The 15,712-nt window shown below is 42.0% G+C and overlaps 1 protein-coding gene across 2 annotated transcripts in view; it reads right to left on the bottom strand.

Annotated features, from left to right (window-relative positions):
• Positions 1 to 1,015: 1,015 nt before the first annotated feature.
• Positions 1,016 to 15,712, bottom strand: part of LOC133661837 (kin of IRRE-like protein 1) — a 74,935-nt gene continuing 60,238 nt past the window's right edge. Inside the window, exons 7-15 of one of the 2 annotated variants that reach the window (XM_062065356.1) lie at positions 14,727 to 14,875; positions 14,517 to 14,644; positions 12,712 to 12,838; positions 12,486 to 12,586; positions 9,972 to 10,188; positions 9,782 to 9,889; positions 7,878 to 8,005; positions 6,221 to 6,334; positions 1,016 to 3,456 (exon numbers count right to left, since the gene is read on the bottom strand). In XM_062065356.1, coding sequence (XP_061921340.1) covers positions 2,794 to 3,456; positions 6,221 to 6,334; positions 7,878 to 8,005; positions 9,782 to 9,889; positions 9,972 to 10,188; positions 12,486 to 12,586; positions 12,712 to 12,838; positions 14,517 to 14,644; positions 14,727 to 14,875 — 1,735 coding nt within the window. In that variant the 3' untranslated portion in view covers positions 1,016 to 2,793. The remainder of the gene's footprint in view (positions 3,457 to 6,220; positions 6,335 to 7,877; positions 8,006 to 9,781; positions 9,890 to 9,971; positions 10,189 to 12,485; positions 12,587 to 12,711; positions 12,839 to 14,516; positions 14,645 to 14,726; positions 14,876 to 15,712) is intronic. The other variant, XM_062065357.1, reaches the window with a different exon arrangement.

A 15,712-nucleotide genomic window follows, 5' to 3' on the forward strand; every position in this document is an offset into this window, starting at 1 on the left:
TGGTAAACGGTCTGTTTGTTGCAAATGGCCCCCCCGCCTATATCACAAAGCTGACACTAAGTTTTGTCTTTAAATGCATGTACATATACATATATATATATATATATATATATATATATATATATATATATATATATATATATATATATATATATATATATATATATATATATATATATATATATATATATATATATATATATACATATAAGCTTTTTTCTTTTTAACTGTCACGGCCCGGGCGCATGCCATTTCCAGGAGCGCGCCAAGCGCGTGTCAGCCCAGTGGCAGCAAGTGGCTGCAATCAATCTCCAGCAATCAGCGCACCTGCTGCTGATCAGAGGACCGCCTTCATAAGCCTGCACAACCTGCTATCCAGTGCCAGAACATAGTCATCTGTTCGAGTACTGTAGGCGATCATCTAGCTATATGCAACCTTGCTCTCTCTCTGTGTGTTCTCCACCGTCGTGTTTGATTGGTCTCGTGTCTTTCTTGTCGTCCTTCCTGCAGTCTGTTTTCGTTTCACGTGAAAAGCTGTGCGTCTCGTCTCCCCTGTGTTTTTCCCCTCTGGTTCTCTGGCTGCCCCCTTGGATCTCGACCTCCCGCCTGGACACGGACCTTTTGACGCCTCGCTATACCCCCGAGTACCTGCCTGTCTCACAGACATTCAAGCCTGCCTTTCCCTCCGGGACTTCCGCCTCTCGCTCGACACTCCCGGTGACACACAACAGTTAATTCACACATAGTCGCGCACCACACACACTCTTGGATTTAGTCACACTCCATACCCTTGTTTATTTATATTATTATTTGTTATTTATATATATAGTGAATATATATAAATAAATCATAGAGCTAAATACTTGTTGTCTGTGCCGTCTACTCTCCTTGTACATAACATTAAAAAAATATCCAAATGGCTCCCTCATAGTCAGTATGCGGCTCTTGGTGGAAAAAGTTTGGACACCCCTGCTGTACAGTACCATATAAAGAACACAGCACTCTTTTATATGTATATTTTTTTATATAAAAAACAGTGCTTTTATTCATGTAATACTGTGGAAAAATAATTACATACCATTTTTAAAAATATTGAAGATAATGAAATAAAAAAATGAGTTGATAATGGACTTTTTTGTACATATTTTAAACAGTTTTTTTCCTGCTACTGAACAGTACAATAACATAAACATTGGGGTCTATATTCAAAGACACAATAATACAGGATACAGTCCTACCAGAGGTATAAAAGTACTGGATTGTGAGAGAAATGATAGACATTTATAGGAACACACACTCGCACACGCACACAATCGCACGTACACACAGTCGCACGCACACATGTATTGTATACACATTGACATGCACACAACAGTCCCACGCGCACATGAGTCAGACATTTGGAGTATGCACGTATCCATTCACACGTCTATACAAACACACTGTACAAATTGATGTGCGTGCCAATGCCCACACACTCACACAAACACACACTCATTACTACATGTCAATATTGTAGACAGCCTTCATGGAACCTCTCCATACACATTCTCTTCGGGCCATTTTGGCAGGCAGACGATGAGGAAATATTATGTTTTCCTGATAAGGCCACTCAGTTCTAAACCCAACATCCACGTTGTTCTTGCAGTCCGTACCAGTCTTTCATTTTAGAGCTCAGGGCAAAAAAAGAAAAGGCCCAAGCCGAGGAAAAAGTCTGACCGAAGGTTTCTCACCTGGTTTGTAAAGCAACAGTCGCCGATAGAAAGAGCTCCTACTGCATATACTGTACATGGTCTACCGTGAAGAACAATATGAACACTTGGCACTAGGTTTTCTTTTATACACTGATAAACCCTTTTTGATGGCACAACTCCTCCAAACTTTTGGTCCGTAACATACGCATCATTACATGTTTTACATTGACAAAAATAATTCTGTAATGTTAAAAAATATAATACAAAGCTCTCATCGGGTGTGCAAATAAAAAAGACGACAGGAGGACAAAAGAAAGCGTGAATACTGATGATGATGATGACGTGCAAAATGATTACAACCAGTCACTTATCACTTTCCCTTGGCTAAATATTGGCTATAAAAGCATGATGGAAATAATTTGAATGGGCTGAAAAAATGACATGATATCCTCTGGCTGATAAGTGTGTACCATATTCAGCCTTGACAGCCATATTTCCACCAAGTTAGTACTCATCAGTTTGGCACCGTAGCAAAGAAGGACATCCAGCATTTGGTCTTCTTCCTTCTTGGCAGCTTTGTTTTTGTCATCTTCAAATCCCATCCAAGTGATTACTCTGTGTCTGTCAATTAGCAAACTGCAGAATGTCAAGCCCGCCCCTTTACAAGCTGGACTACTGATGTCAGATAACAGAAAGTGCTGCGATACCAGCCTGTTATTTAGGTACCTTTCTTGACTTCGACAAGTGAACCCCACTGTGCTGCTTGGCGGAAACGCTCTTCGTCAAGACTCTGCGATCGCGTTGTTGTCCTTTTCTTTGTCTTGATTGTGACTTGCGCTGTCTGCTCTCTCAGAGCTCCCGTTTTAAAAACAGCCGGTGTGGCGTCTCCCACACTTTTGTCTCTACTAAGTCTCCATTTTCTCCTACGGAAATCCCCCCCTTGTCTCTAGGGCACGCTCCTCCATGAGTGTGCATGTGCCTTATTTGTGTTCACTGGGGCGTGTAAGTGTGTGCATGTAAATATGTGTGTGTCTGTGTGTGTTTTTAGCTGCAACGCTATCGCCAGTACACTGGTCATGCTAGGCATGACATGTCCTTCTCACACGTGAGTCTGCATCCTCTGCGTGTGTCGGCTGTGGGAGTAGTCGGAGTGTTGTGACGTGTAGGAGAAGCGAGTGGAGCTGCCGTACTTCCCGAGTCCCGTGTCTGAGCTTGAGGGTGTGGCACCCCCGGGGCCCACCCCAACCGGAGGACCGGCAACCCCAGAACCCACCCCGTACATTTCATATGAGGGACCGGCCTCTAGCGGGGCCAGGCTGGACGGGGCGAACCCCATACGGTAGGTCTGGTAATGCGAGGGGTATCCGTAGTTGTCGTAGGCCAGCTGGTTGGTGGAGTCCAGCAGGCTGCAGTCCCCCGGAAAGTCTCCCCCAGCCGGGGCTGGGTTGCTCGGAGGTTGCTGACTCTGACCTCCGCGGGTGAAGGTGTTGAACTGGGCATAGCTGATGTGGGACAGTCTGGAAGGGGGGCGGGGGTCGTAGCAGGCCTGGGGGCGGCCCGGGGAAGTGAGGGGGCCGGGTGGAACGGGGGCTCCGCCGCTGGCCGTGGCCCCCGAGCCGGCTGCGCTGCTGCTGATGGATGCGGCCCCGCCTGGTGTGCCGGTGGGAGAGCGGTAGTCGGAGTAGTGCATGGTAGAGCGGGACGCCGGGCGTCCTTCCTCGAGTGTAGACGCTCGTACGTTGTAGTAGCCGTTAGTGGGATCCTTGGAAAACACAAGAGGGAATTACGACGACATCCACAAATGTTGTAAAACAATGTCAAACCTGAAAATAACTCTGTATTCATTAGCAATGCTTGGTAGAAGACCACTATGGATGTAAAAAAGAAAAAAGAAAAAACGTAATTAATGATTAGTTGCTGACTTATACCTATTAATTTATTGATTTGTTTGAGTTACAAATTGAGCACAGGAAGTCCACAAATAAATGTGTAAAAAATAAATAAAAAAATAAATCCTACTCATTTTCAGACTTGTAAGATAAACTGCAAACATGTGATGTACCATATTGTAACTGTATGCATGTTCCAATAAGAAAAACAAATTAAAACCATAATAGTACAATCCTTCCACATGTCATTATATTATTGTTATGATTGTTGTTAGTTATTGTATTGTATTGTCTTGAAACATGTTTAGCTATTCCTCATCTTGCAGAGATCAAACGTGTAAGAAACTTACTTTATTTGTCTCCATGGAGGATTAGTAATTTGGAAGTAGCTAAAACACTGCCGACAGCGAATGGACGTTAACCGCTAATTGGCTAGTCGTGCTTTAAAGCACCTCCTGCTGAGCAGTGTTTCAGTGTTATAGCTTCACCTTTATCGTTAGTTTATAAACCAAAATGCGTCCATTCTCCCTTTTCTGTCTACACACCGTGTCTGCCTGTAAGTACTCCTTTGCTCGTAAAACCAGCAATGTCACGACGTGATGACGGCGCGCAGTCATGCTCGTAAAATAAAAAAAGGGGGAACAACTGACCAGCTCTTTACTCTTGCGGGAATCCTGGAGAAGGCCTGTGAGTATGCCTATCCAGTCTACATGTGCTTTGTGGATTTGGAGAAGACGTATGACCGGGTACCCCGGGAGATCTTGTGGGAGGTGCTGAGGGAGTACGGAGTGAGGGGAACCCTACTGAGGGCCATCGAATCTCTGTACAACCAAAGCAAAAGTTGTGTCCGGGTGCTTGGATGTAAGTCGGATCCGTTTCCAGTGGGGGTTGGTCTCCGCCAGGGCTGCGCTCTGTCACCTATCCTGTTTGTGATTTTCATGGACAGGATTTCTAGGCAGAGTCGTGACCATGGCGGAGAGGGTATACGTCTCGGGGGGCTAAAGGTTGCGTCACTGCTGTTTGCTGATGATGTGGTCCTGATGGCACCTTCGGTTCGTGACCTTCAGCTCTCACTGGATCGGTTCGCAGCCGAGTGTTCAGCGGCTGGAATGAGGATCAGCATCTCCAAATCTGAGGCCATGGTTCTCAGCAGGAAACCGATGGTTTGTACAGTCCAGGTAGAGAACGAGACTCTGTCCCAGGTCAGGAGGAGTTTAAGTATCTCGGGGTCTTGTTCACGAGTGAGGGAAAGATGGAGAAGGAAATCAGCCGGAGAATCGGAGCAGCTGTGGCAGTATTGCAGTCTCTCTGCCGCACTGTTGTGACGAAACGAGAGCTGAGCCAGAAAGCAAAGCTCTCGGTCTACCGAGCTATCTACATTCCTACTCTCACCTATGGTCATGAAGTGTGGGTCATGACCGAAAGAATAAGATCGCGGATACAAGCGGCCGAAATGAGTTTCCTCAGAAGGGTGGCTGGCATCTCCCTTAGAGATAGGGTGAGAAGTTCAGTCACCCGAGAGAGACTCGGAGTAGAGCCGCTGCTCCTTCGCTTGGAAAGGAGCCAGCTTAGGTGGTTCGGGCATCTCGTGCGGATGCCTCACGAGCGTCCCCCGAGGGAGGTCCTCGTTGCACGTCCCACTGGGAGGAGACCCCGCGGCAGGCCAAGGACCAGATGGGGGGATTACATCTCCTCTCTGGCCTTCGGGATTCCCCAGGAGGAAGTTGCTAATGTTGCTCTGGAGAGGGAAGTCTGGGGGTCTCTGCTGGAGCTGTTGTCCCCGCGACCCTATTCCGGATAAGCGGTTGAAGATAGATGGATGGAACCGGTATTTTTCCTTGGCAGTATAGTACCTTTTTGTGCTGGCCCCACTATCGACTGGACTCTCACATTATTAACTGTATCCACTCGGCATTGCACCCCAGGGGGGGGTCCCCACATCTGTGGTCCCTTCCAGGGTTTCTTGCCTTGATGTGGGAAGTGTGTCATTGTGGCTTGTGCAGCCGTTTGAGACATTTGTGATTAAGGGCTATATAATTCAACTTTGATTGATTGATTGATATATTTTTTAATTCATTAGTACCGCAGTACTTTATTAGTACCGGTATATCGTACAACCCTAGTCCAGTCATACCTTTGTTTTATTTGACATAAATGAGTTGTTTTTTTTATCCTTGATGATTTGCATGAATCAGAGTGTGTTTTCGCCAGAGTTGAACTCAGGAAGACTTGACTATTCGTGACAGGAGTCTTCCATCCCATAATGTCTCACGTCACCAGACGCTCAGGCATTGTTTCACAGGGCTTTAGGCCGTGCAGGGGGCGGGGGGTAAAACAGCATCCCGGCTGTTGTTGGGGTGATCTAACCACCTCCTGGGGTGGATTCATGTCTGCGTTTCTTTAAAATGAACCGACTGGTCCCCCAGCTGGAGGCTTTGCAGCGTGTGTCTGCGCAAAATGCTCTGGTGGGGAAACATTTTGACAGCTTTACGCATGAAAATCATTCCACACCTCGGCCGGAGCCCGCCGGGGGTTAAAATGCATTTAATATGCATGAATCAGTTTGAAGTTGACTTTATATTTGATCTTGTCTGCTTTGCCTGCATGGGTGTAAAATGAAAGGGGAGTGCTCCTCACCTTGAGGTCGTACTCCTGGCGGGTTTCCAAGGTGTCGCTGCGGAGGTCCGACTTGAGCTCTATGTCATCCTTAAAGGGCTGGTTGGACGGAGAAAAGGACACAGAGGGGAGAAACTAAACGGTCAAACAAACAAAATAAAAAGGAGGCGAGTGCCGAAGAAAAGAGGGAGAAAAAAGGAGGGAAGGATGTAAGTGAGAGAAAAGGAGAAAATGGAATTAAAGGTGTTAAAAAAAAAAAGCTCACAGGGAAGAGAGGCTACATACACACACACATACACACACTAGGGTTGTACGGTATAATAAAGTACTGTGGTGCTAATGAATTAAAAACGATGCCCTTGAAAAATACTGTTACTTCTTTTTAATCCGCATGCTGCCGTGCGGTGGTGACGTTGCTAAATCGAGGCGCATGTAAAGTGTGTCAGCACGCATACAAGTAGAAACATGTGGAGAGGAAAAATGGCAAAAAACGGTAATTCTACTGGTTAATAAAGAGGGTGTATGAAGCACAACATGGAGGTATTTGGGCTTCGAAACTATCGACAAAGGTGTGGCTATAAAACACTGACGCGCCACGCTGCTTTAAAACATTCCTCGCCAAAGGTAGCAATTAGTATTGCCACCTTTGCTTCAAACTAAGGTACTTTTTTAAATAACAAACATCCAGATCTGCACAAAGAGTTTAAAAAGTGACAGGTAAATGTAGTTAACTCGCTCATCTGCTGTGCACATATAGATAACGTAGACGCACACACAGCTGATTGGTTTGTTGCTAATTATTAGCACAGTCAAAACCGCCGCGTAGCTTTAACCAATGCAAGTTAAATGACTGAATTTTGTAACAAATTCCTACAATTTGTGTTTTATCTTTAACAATGTGTATCTGTGTAGTTTTAGCCATAGTATAGTTTTAAGTATTTACTAATTACTTTATTTGTCAAAAAGCACAGATCAAATTGGCAACCATAAATCACAAAGCATTTAATACATTGTCAATAAAGCTTTCTATTCTATTCTAACCATATTCTAGATTATGGTATGTCAAATTTTAAACTGTTTTTGATTGCAATAAGAAACATATGTTTAATGTATCATTACATTTTCTGTAAAAACAAAGCCAATAATTAACTTTTTTGTGGTCCCCTTTATTTTGTATATAGTATTATATATATATATATATATATATATATATATATATATATATATATATATATATATATATATATATATATATATATATATATATATATATATATATATATATACACGTATATATATATATGTATATATATATATATATATATATATATATATATATATATATATATATATATATATATATATACACACACGTATATATATATATATATATATATATATATATATATATATATATATATATATATATATATATATATATATATATATATATATATATATATATATATATATATATATATATATATATATATACACGTATATATATATATATATATATATATACATATATATATATATATATATATATATATATACATATATATATATATATATATAAATATCGATATAAATTTTGGTATCGGGACAACCCTAACACACACACACACACAACCGCACGCACACGCACGCACACAACGGGCACACACACACAACTCACCGAGTACATGGCCTTGACCATACGTGAGGCCGTGGATACGCTGCCCGAGTCCTCTTCCAAACTGTGGCTCTCCTTGTTGATGGTTTCCACTTTAATGTCCGGTTTTCCCAGCGTCACCCCTCTACGGCCTGGAAGCAAAACACGACGAGGTCACACACACACAAAAGAAAACATGTCTTGGGATTTTACAAGAACAGAGTCAGCAGGTGCCTGCATGCATACAGGAGTTTATTTACTGCTATGTGACTATCCTTGCTGTGCTGTAGTGATGGACTCAGGTACTTAAAACCAAATATTTGTACCTATTGGTACCTGCTGTTGTGTATTTGGGATCTGTATAAGTCCCAAAAATGTGAAATCCAACCGTGGAAGCATTGCGGAGATACTATATTTGTAAAATAATCTTGCTTTCCTTCATTCTTCCTCCAAACGAGCTGTTTGGAATGTGCACAATTGGTCACAAATTGGGAAAACCGTCAGCGGCTTATCCATATTTGGTATAAATCATGGGTGTCCAAAGCTGTATTTTTTTTGGCCTGCAGTATATTGTCAAAAAAAACAACAACAATGTAAATGTAAGAAAAAAGACGTAATATTTTGAGAAAAAGGTGAAATTTAGATAATAATAGGCCACTAATAAGATCAGCTTTGACCAAATTTTTCCACCATTTTTTAAGTATGTAGGGTCCATATAAAACCAGCCATTACACATGTTTTTTAGGACAAATCTTGATGCCAGCTTTGTATTACGGGTGAAAAGGTGTTTTGTTATTCGGAATTAGAATTAAAATTTCACCTTTTTGTCATTACATTGACTTTTTTTTGTCATTACATTGACTTTTTTCCCCTATTCTCTTACATTTTACTGGCTTTTGTCTTTAAATATATATATATATATATATATATATATATATATATATATATATATATATATATATATATATATATTAGCTTTGACTAATGCATGCTTTGAAATTTAAGCTACCGTATTTTCCGCACTATAAGGCGCACCTAAAAACCTCCAATTTCCTCAAAAGCTGACAGTGAGCCTTATAATCCGGTGCGCCTTATATATGGACCAATATTGAGCCACAACAGGTCTCGCAACTACGGTAACTACGCCGACTTCATTTCCCCCCTTCTACGGCTGCTTACCGTAGAAGAAGAAGCGATTCTTCTTTTACGGGGGAAAATGAAGTCGGCGGCTGCTTACCGTAGAAGAAGAACTTCTTCTTCTATGGGGGAAAATGAAGTCCCGTAGTTGAGAGACCTAAACTTTATGTAAAGACCCAAAAATGGCTCCTATTAAGAGACACGCTTACGACGCAGAGTTTAAACTCAAGGCGATCAGTCACACAGTAGAACACGGGAATAGAGCAGCAGCGAGAGAATTTAACATTAAGGAATCAATGGTGCGGAAGTGGAGGAAGCAACATGATGACCTGCGCCAAGTAAAGAAGACTAAACAGAGTTTCCGAGGGAACAAAGCGAGATGGCTACAGTTGGAGGACAAACTCGAACAGTGGGTTGTTGAACAGAGAGCAGCAAGTAGAGGTGTCAGTACAATCACTATTTGTTTTGTTGACATTCCCTTTAGCGCAGCTCCATCTAATGGATGCATAACGTAACCCCAGCCTCTACTGTAGCGTCTATTCTATGCGCCTTATAATCCGGTGCGCCTTATAGTGCGGAAAATACGGTACCTCTATTTGTGGGGTCCAACTTTGGGGTTTAATATAATAGCACAGGCATCAGTAGAGGGTAATTTGTTGACACATTTTCACCCTTTTATGTGCAGCACATCAGGAGAGGAAAGGTTATCTCACATAAACATTGTTATTGGTATTAGCATCAGCATGAAACTGGCATTTGGCATCTATGTACTGGTAGATGGCGTTACTCACTGCCTTTGCGCTGCAGGTAGAAGATGAGAACGAGGAACAGGAGGAGGATGAACAAGAAGATGGTGGCTCCCACCGTCCAGCCGGCGATTATTCCTACTGGAAATTCATCTGCAATAACACAACGCAACAGTCAGTCTTGTCAGGAGACACGGCGATATTGGACAAGACTTTCTTTCTCCTCGCAACCCACCGGTCTCTTCCAGCGTGATAATCATGGTGCCGGCCCCGAAGGAGTTGGAGGCCGTGCAGTTGTACGAGGTCAGGAAGTCAGACTCCATCACGTTGTTGATGGTCAGCGTGGAGAGGACGCCGCCGCCCTCTGATGACGACCTGCTCTGCTCCACCGTGTAGCGCTCTAGCAGCGTTCCCTTCTCCTCCTCCCACACGTTCTCTTTCCACGCCCACACCTGAACACACACACATGCACACACATTATTCCATCACTCTATAACACAAAATGCACTCATTGGACACTTCATTACATCACATCATTTTCTCCTCCTCCTCTCCACATGTACACTTCCTCCCTCCTTCCTGTTCTAACCCCTGTAACTGTATATTGTATGTCTGTTCTTGGATGGGTTGCACTGAAAACGAATTTTGTACTTTTTAAGTGCAATGACAATAAAGTTATATTATTTTCTATCAGGTACAACTGTACCGTATTAGAGCAGAATACCCCGAAAAATGTTGGCCTCACAATCAGGATATTGAAGGTTAAAATGTCCGTGCATGCAGTGATTTCCCCCGGTTTATTCCCACAAACATACAATAAAATAGCATAGGATAGATAAGGCTAGGTTAGGCTAGGCTAGGATAAGATAGGATAAACTAGGATAGGATAGGCTTCACCAACGACACAGCAGTTGCGATGGTAAGGAGTACCAAGTTCCTGGGGGTGCAGATAACTGACAATATAACCTGGTCCCTACACACCGGAGCTCTTGTAAAAAGAGCTCAGCAGCGCATGCACTTTTTGCGTCGGATGAAAAGAGCACAGCTTCCACCCCCCATTCTCAGCACATTCTACAGAGGCACTATAGAGAGCCTGCTGACCAACAGCATCTCTGTCTGGACTGGAGCCTGCAGTGCCTCAGACTGCAGAGAGTGGTGAGGACGGCGGAAAAGATCATCAGGATTCCTCTTCTTCCTATCCGGGAAATCGCAAAAAGCCGCTGCCTGACCAAGGCTCAGAAAATCTGTAGACTCCTCCCACCACCACCAAGGACTGTTTTCACTGCTGGACTCTAGAAGGAGGTTCCGCAGCCTCCGTAGCAGAACTTCCAGGTTCTGTAACAGCTTATTCCCTCAGGCCATAAGACTCTTGAACAATTCCCCCCCCCCCCCAAAAACGGATTAACTCGCTGGAATATAAAGACAATATAACATACATCCATAAACGTGGATGCATATGCAAAAGTGCAATATATTTATCTGTACAGTAATCTATTTATTTATATCTGGACTTTATTGCTATTTTATCCTGCTCTTCAACAAGCTAATGCAACAACATTTTTTTCTTATCTGTACTGTAAAGTTCAAATTTGAATGACAATAAAAGGAAGTCTAAGTCTAAATCTAAGTCTAAGTTAGGACATGAAAGGATAGGATAGGATGGTTTCAGTTTATTTCGAACATTTATACAGTTGCAATGTGATACATCATATCATTTACAAATTCTCATTTCTCCTTTCAACATGTCCGAAGGGATATGTGTCTATTTGTGTACTGTAGTTGACTGCAGACCAGTCCAAGGCGGGGGTACGTCGCCTCTCGCCCCAAAGTCAGCTGGGATAGACTCCAGCTGAACTGTGACCCCATTGAAGACAAGCGGTATAGAAAATGAGTGGATCAATGAAGCGACACCTACGTACTATTATGTTTCACACATTTTCTCTGTTGACCTCTTTATCTGATGACATGCATGTATTTCCCTACATGGCATGCAGAGGGGCCATGCTTAGGTAGGTGAGGTTGGGGGGGAATCGTGCACATCCTCCATCTTTAAAGCCACTAAAAGCAACTGTATTATTCAGCATATACTGTACTGAGGCCAGTTAATTATGCATAAGCCCACATGTTCCCATAATGCGCCCACTTGTTCGGGAGAAGGAGATTCTCCCGGCTGTGGCGTTTACCGGGACAACTGTTCCTCCCTTCGACCTTTTTATATTTTATAAATCTTTTCATGTCCCAAGCTGCACGCGGCGCTTGCATTAGGGGGACGCCAGTCAGGATGCATCCGTCAAGGAACCGCTTCGCCTGCGTGGTGCGGCTGAGCGGAGAAAGCATTCGGGATACTTTTTGTGACGCAAGAGCTAAATGTGGACCAGCTTAGCGTTGGTTTGTTGATATTATGGGATGGAGGGCGGTTTTATTTTCCTTTTTTTTTTTTGTAAATGACAGTGCCTAAAATCCGGGATAGTATTATGATGTCACTGATGACGCAAACCTCCCCTAAGGCCAAACAATGCTATTTTGGCTCAGCACCTTCATTGACACCCACTAATGTGTGCATTCATTACTCACTGTAATACTGCCCCTTGGATCCTCAGTCTGCACCAATATTTGATCTGTTCCTTCTTTGCCCACGCCCCATTTCTCAATAAAGTCTTGTTTACCTCATGTAATATTATTTTTTAATGTAACCTTGCTCACTAATAAACAAACATTTGCACTTTGTAGCAACGCCTTTTCTACTTACAATCTTATCAGGAGGAGGCGTGCTCGCTATGAAGCATTTCACCTCGCCTCGTTCCCCTCGCACCGCATACTGGATGGGGTCGCTGGAGATGATGGGAGGACCTGTGCGGGTCAGAAAACATATTCAGTCGTATGCAACTCCTATACAACATACATCACTCCTATCTTGGTTCTCAGAGAATAACGATATAGACAATTTGGACTTGTGAGTGTTGTTGCTGCCTGACCGTTGACAGTGAGCGTGACCTCTGTTTCTCCAACTCCAATTCGCGGCACAATGGCCTTGCACACGTACTGGCCGGCGTCGGCCTGGCTCACGGACTTCAGGTACAGCTGGTTGCTGTTACTGAGGACCTGCGCGGGAACAGAGCACGTAGTAATGTGCGGGCCGACCATTAACAAGGGAGCACAAATGCATATGTTGTACAGTATATGCAAACCTGCCTGTCCTCTTTTAACCTATCTCTCTCAGGCTCTGCTGTTGCCTAGCAACCAAATCCATCATTCATCCACATTCACTGGCCACTTCATTAGGTACACCCACAAAGTCTAACAGAATCCATGTTGAGAGCTGAATCAAAAATAAAATAAATACTGTATATAAATGGCTATTAACTTATTTTAATAAATTTTGCCCTAAATGAAGCATTTCCAAGCAAAAACAAAAAGGGCTAAATGAACAAGAAATGTCAATACTACACTAGTATTGACCCAAAATGACTTCAAACCAATCAGAGCGTACTGTTCATTATTGTGGCCACTGATTGGCTCAGCTTCAGGGAGCTTTACTATATCGGATTACAAGAGTTATTGTAATTATTTAATGTCTGGAGGGCTCTCATGGTGTTGAAAAAATATTTGAAAGGTAGTAAACAGATTTTTATGCTCTCGCTATGAAAGTATTTGATTTATACTAAATGGTTCCTACTTCATGGAAATTCATTAACAACCAAGAACGGGAAATTACTGTAATAGTTATTTTAGTTACAAAAAAAAGTACAGGCATCCCTCGTCAAACACTGTTCATTGGTTCCGGGCCTGTCTGTGGTAAAGGAATTTCCACAAAGTAGGAATGATTAGTTATAATTTTTAAATTGTTTTATAGCCAGAGCAAAAAAAAACCTGTTTACGACCTTCTAAGTAAGTGTTTTTTACATGATGAGAGCCTCCTGAACATGAAATACTACCCACATTGTCATCTTTACACCAATTTAGTAACCTGAGGCCGAGCCAATCAGTGGCCACGATACTGAACATTGCTCTGATTGGTTTGGTCTTATCTAGTGGCCAATAATACTGTAGTTTCAACACTGTTTTCTTTATTTTGCCATTTGTATGCTTAAAATGCCTAATTTAGGCCAGAAATACGTCAAATATGCTTGAAAAAAACCCAAAACAAAACAAAAAAGATAAAAGAGACAGTGAAACCGCAAAGTGCAATGTTTTGAGGGACAAATGTATATTTATTAAAACGTTTATGGAACAGCCTATGTTTAAGTTAGTGCTGTCAAATCACTATTTTTTTTTAAATCCGATTAATCACACTTTTGGATTAATCACAGGTTATTACTTGTTTGCTTGATTTTAATTAACTTAAAAAAGATCCAAATATTTGGACACAAATGCAAATATATTGTCAGAACGTCAGCCAGGATTTAAAATAAAAATGTTTGAGGCTACTTGAATGCACCACATTTATTTGCTCAAAACTTGATAACAATTGTATCTAGTGTCCAGTTAGGGTGTATTTTATAAGGACATTTTCCAGTGAACACACCTGTGTCTCTTCACTAATCTTTGCACTAACATATGCATTAACCTGATCACTGACTGTATAACAACCCATACCGCCTTTTAGGTAACTGTCGTGGTTAACGTCAAATAAATTCAGTTATTAATCTGCATATATGTATGATTATTGCATTTTTTTGTGTGATTAATCGCATGAGTTAACTTGTTATATTCCACAGCCCTAATTTAAAATACATCTTCTGTGCACGCGTGAATCAATTAGAAGACACTTTGTCCTCACCCTGTTAGAACCTTTCTTGAACCACGTGAGTGTGAGTGGGGGGTTTCCGGCCCATTTGCAGTTGAGGGTGACGTCCGAGTCCACGTCCACCGTTTTGGGCTGAGGCTCCACCAAGAGAATAGGGCCGACTGGAGGACAGTGAAAATAAAGCGTAAAAACACAGGATGCAGCGACCATGACTGGACGGCTTGGAGGCAGGGCGGCACTCACATTGAACATCCACCAAGATGCTGACGTTGGTCTTTCCCACGGCGTTGAACACCAGGCAGGAGACGGGCTCGGTGAAGAAGGAGTGGTCGGCCTTAGTGGTGAACACGCTCTCTCTGGCACCTTGGAGAACCACACCACCCTTGGCCCACCTATTGGGGGGAAGAAGGTCGGGTGGTAGCCAACACAAGGTTTCAGCATTTTTTTCCATCTTCTGAATTGTGCAGCTGTGCCTAATATTGTGGCCGGGTAAGTGCACATTTTACAGAGAGATCTAACCAAAACAAAAATGTGACGGTTTGCATTCAATATGGTAAAGTAATGACAATGTATACTAAAATTATGTTAATCCAGCAAACTAAATTGACTTGAAATTGTTTTATTTTTCTCTTCAGTCAAAACAAGTGTTCATAAAGTACACAGAACAAGAATTATGGTGAACAGCTTGAACCCTTTTTTTCCCTTTTTTTTATTGAAACAAAGATTATTTATGTATTTATGTGTTTGCTTACTATGGTATATTATTTATTTATTATTTATTTGTTCCCTATTCTGGTACAGAGAACAAGGAAATTGGATAAAATTGCTATGGTATGAAAAGGGGTAGGATTAAATAAGCTCTGCTTCTTCCTACTCCTTTTCGGACGAAACAACTGGAATTTGTGTGATGCATTACATTGTGTCGTATGCATGTTCGAAATAAACTGAAACTTAACTGAACTGAAAAAAAAAAATCCAGTTTGCTTGGACTTAATATTTGAATTTTTCCACAAAAGCTGGTCTGAACATTTTCCCACAAACTTAAAGTTATTTTTAAATGAACAACTAACTTTGTCAATATGCTGCTTATTTGAATGAATAATATTTAAGATTGTAGCAAGTTTTAATATTTCATAAAATAATGCAAGAAAGTGTACTTTTTACACAAGTATTTTTATATTTCCCTTTCACAGCTTAGCAAATATCAAACAATACAGCATAAAATTATT

This window comes from Entelurus aequoreus, linkage group LG12, assembly GCF_033978785.1.
Source record: "Entelurus aequoreus isolate RoL-2023_Sb linkage group LG12, RoL_Eaeq_v1.1, whole genome shotgun sequence".
Lineage (NCBI taxonomy): Eukaryota > Metazoa > Chordata > Actinopteri > Syngnathiformes > Syngnathidae > Entelurus > Entelurus aequoreus.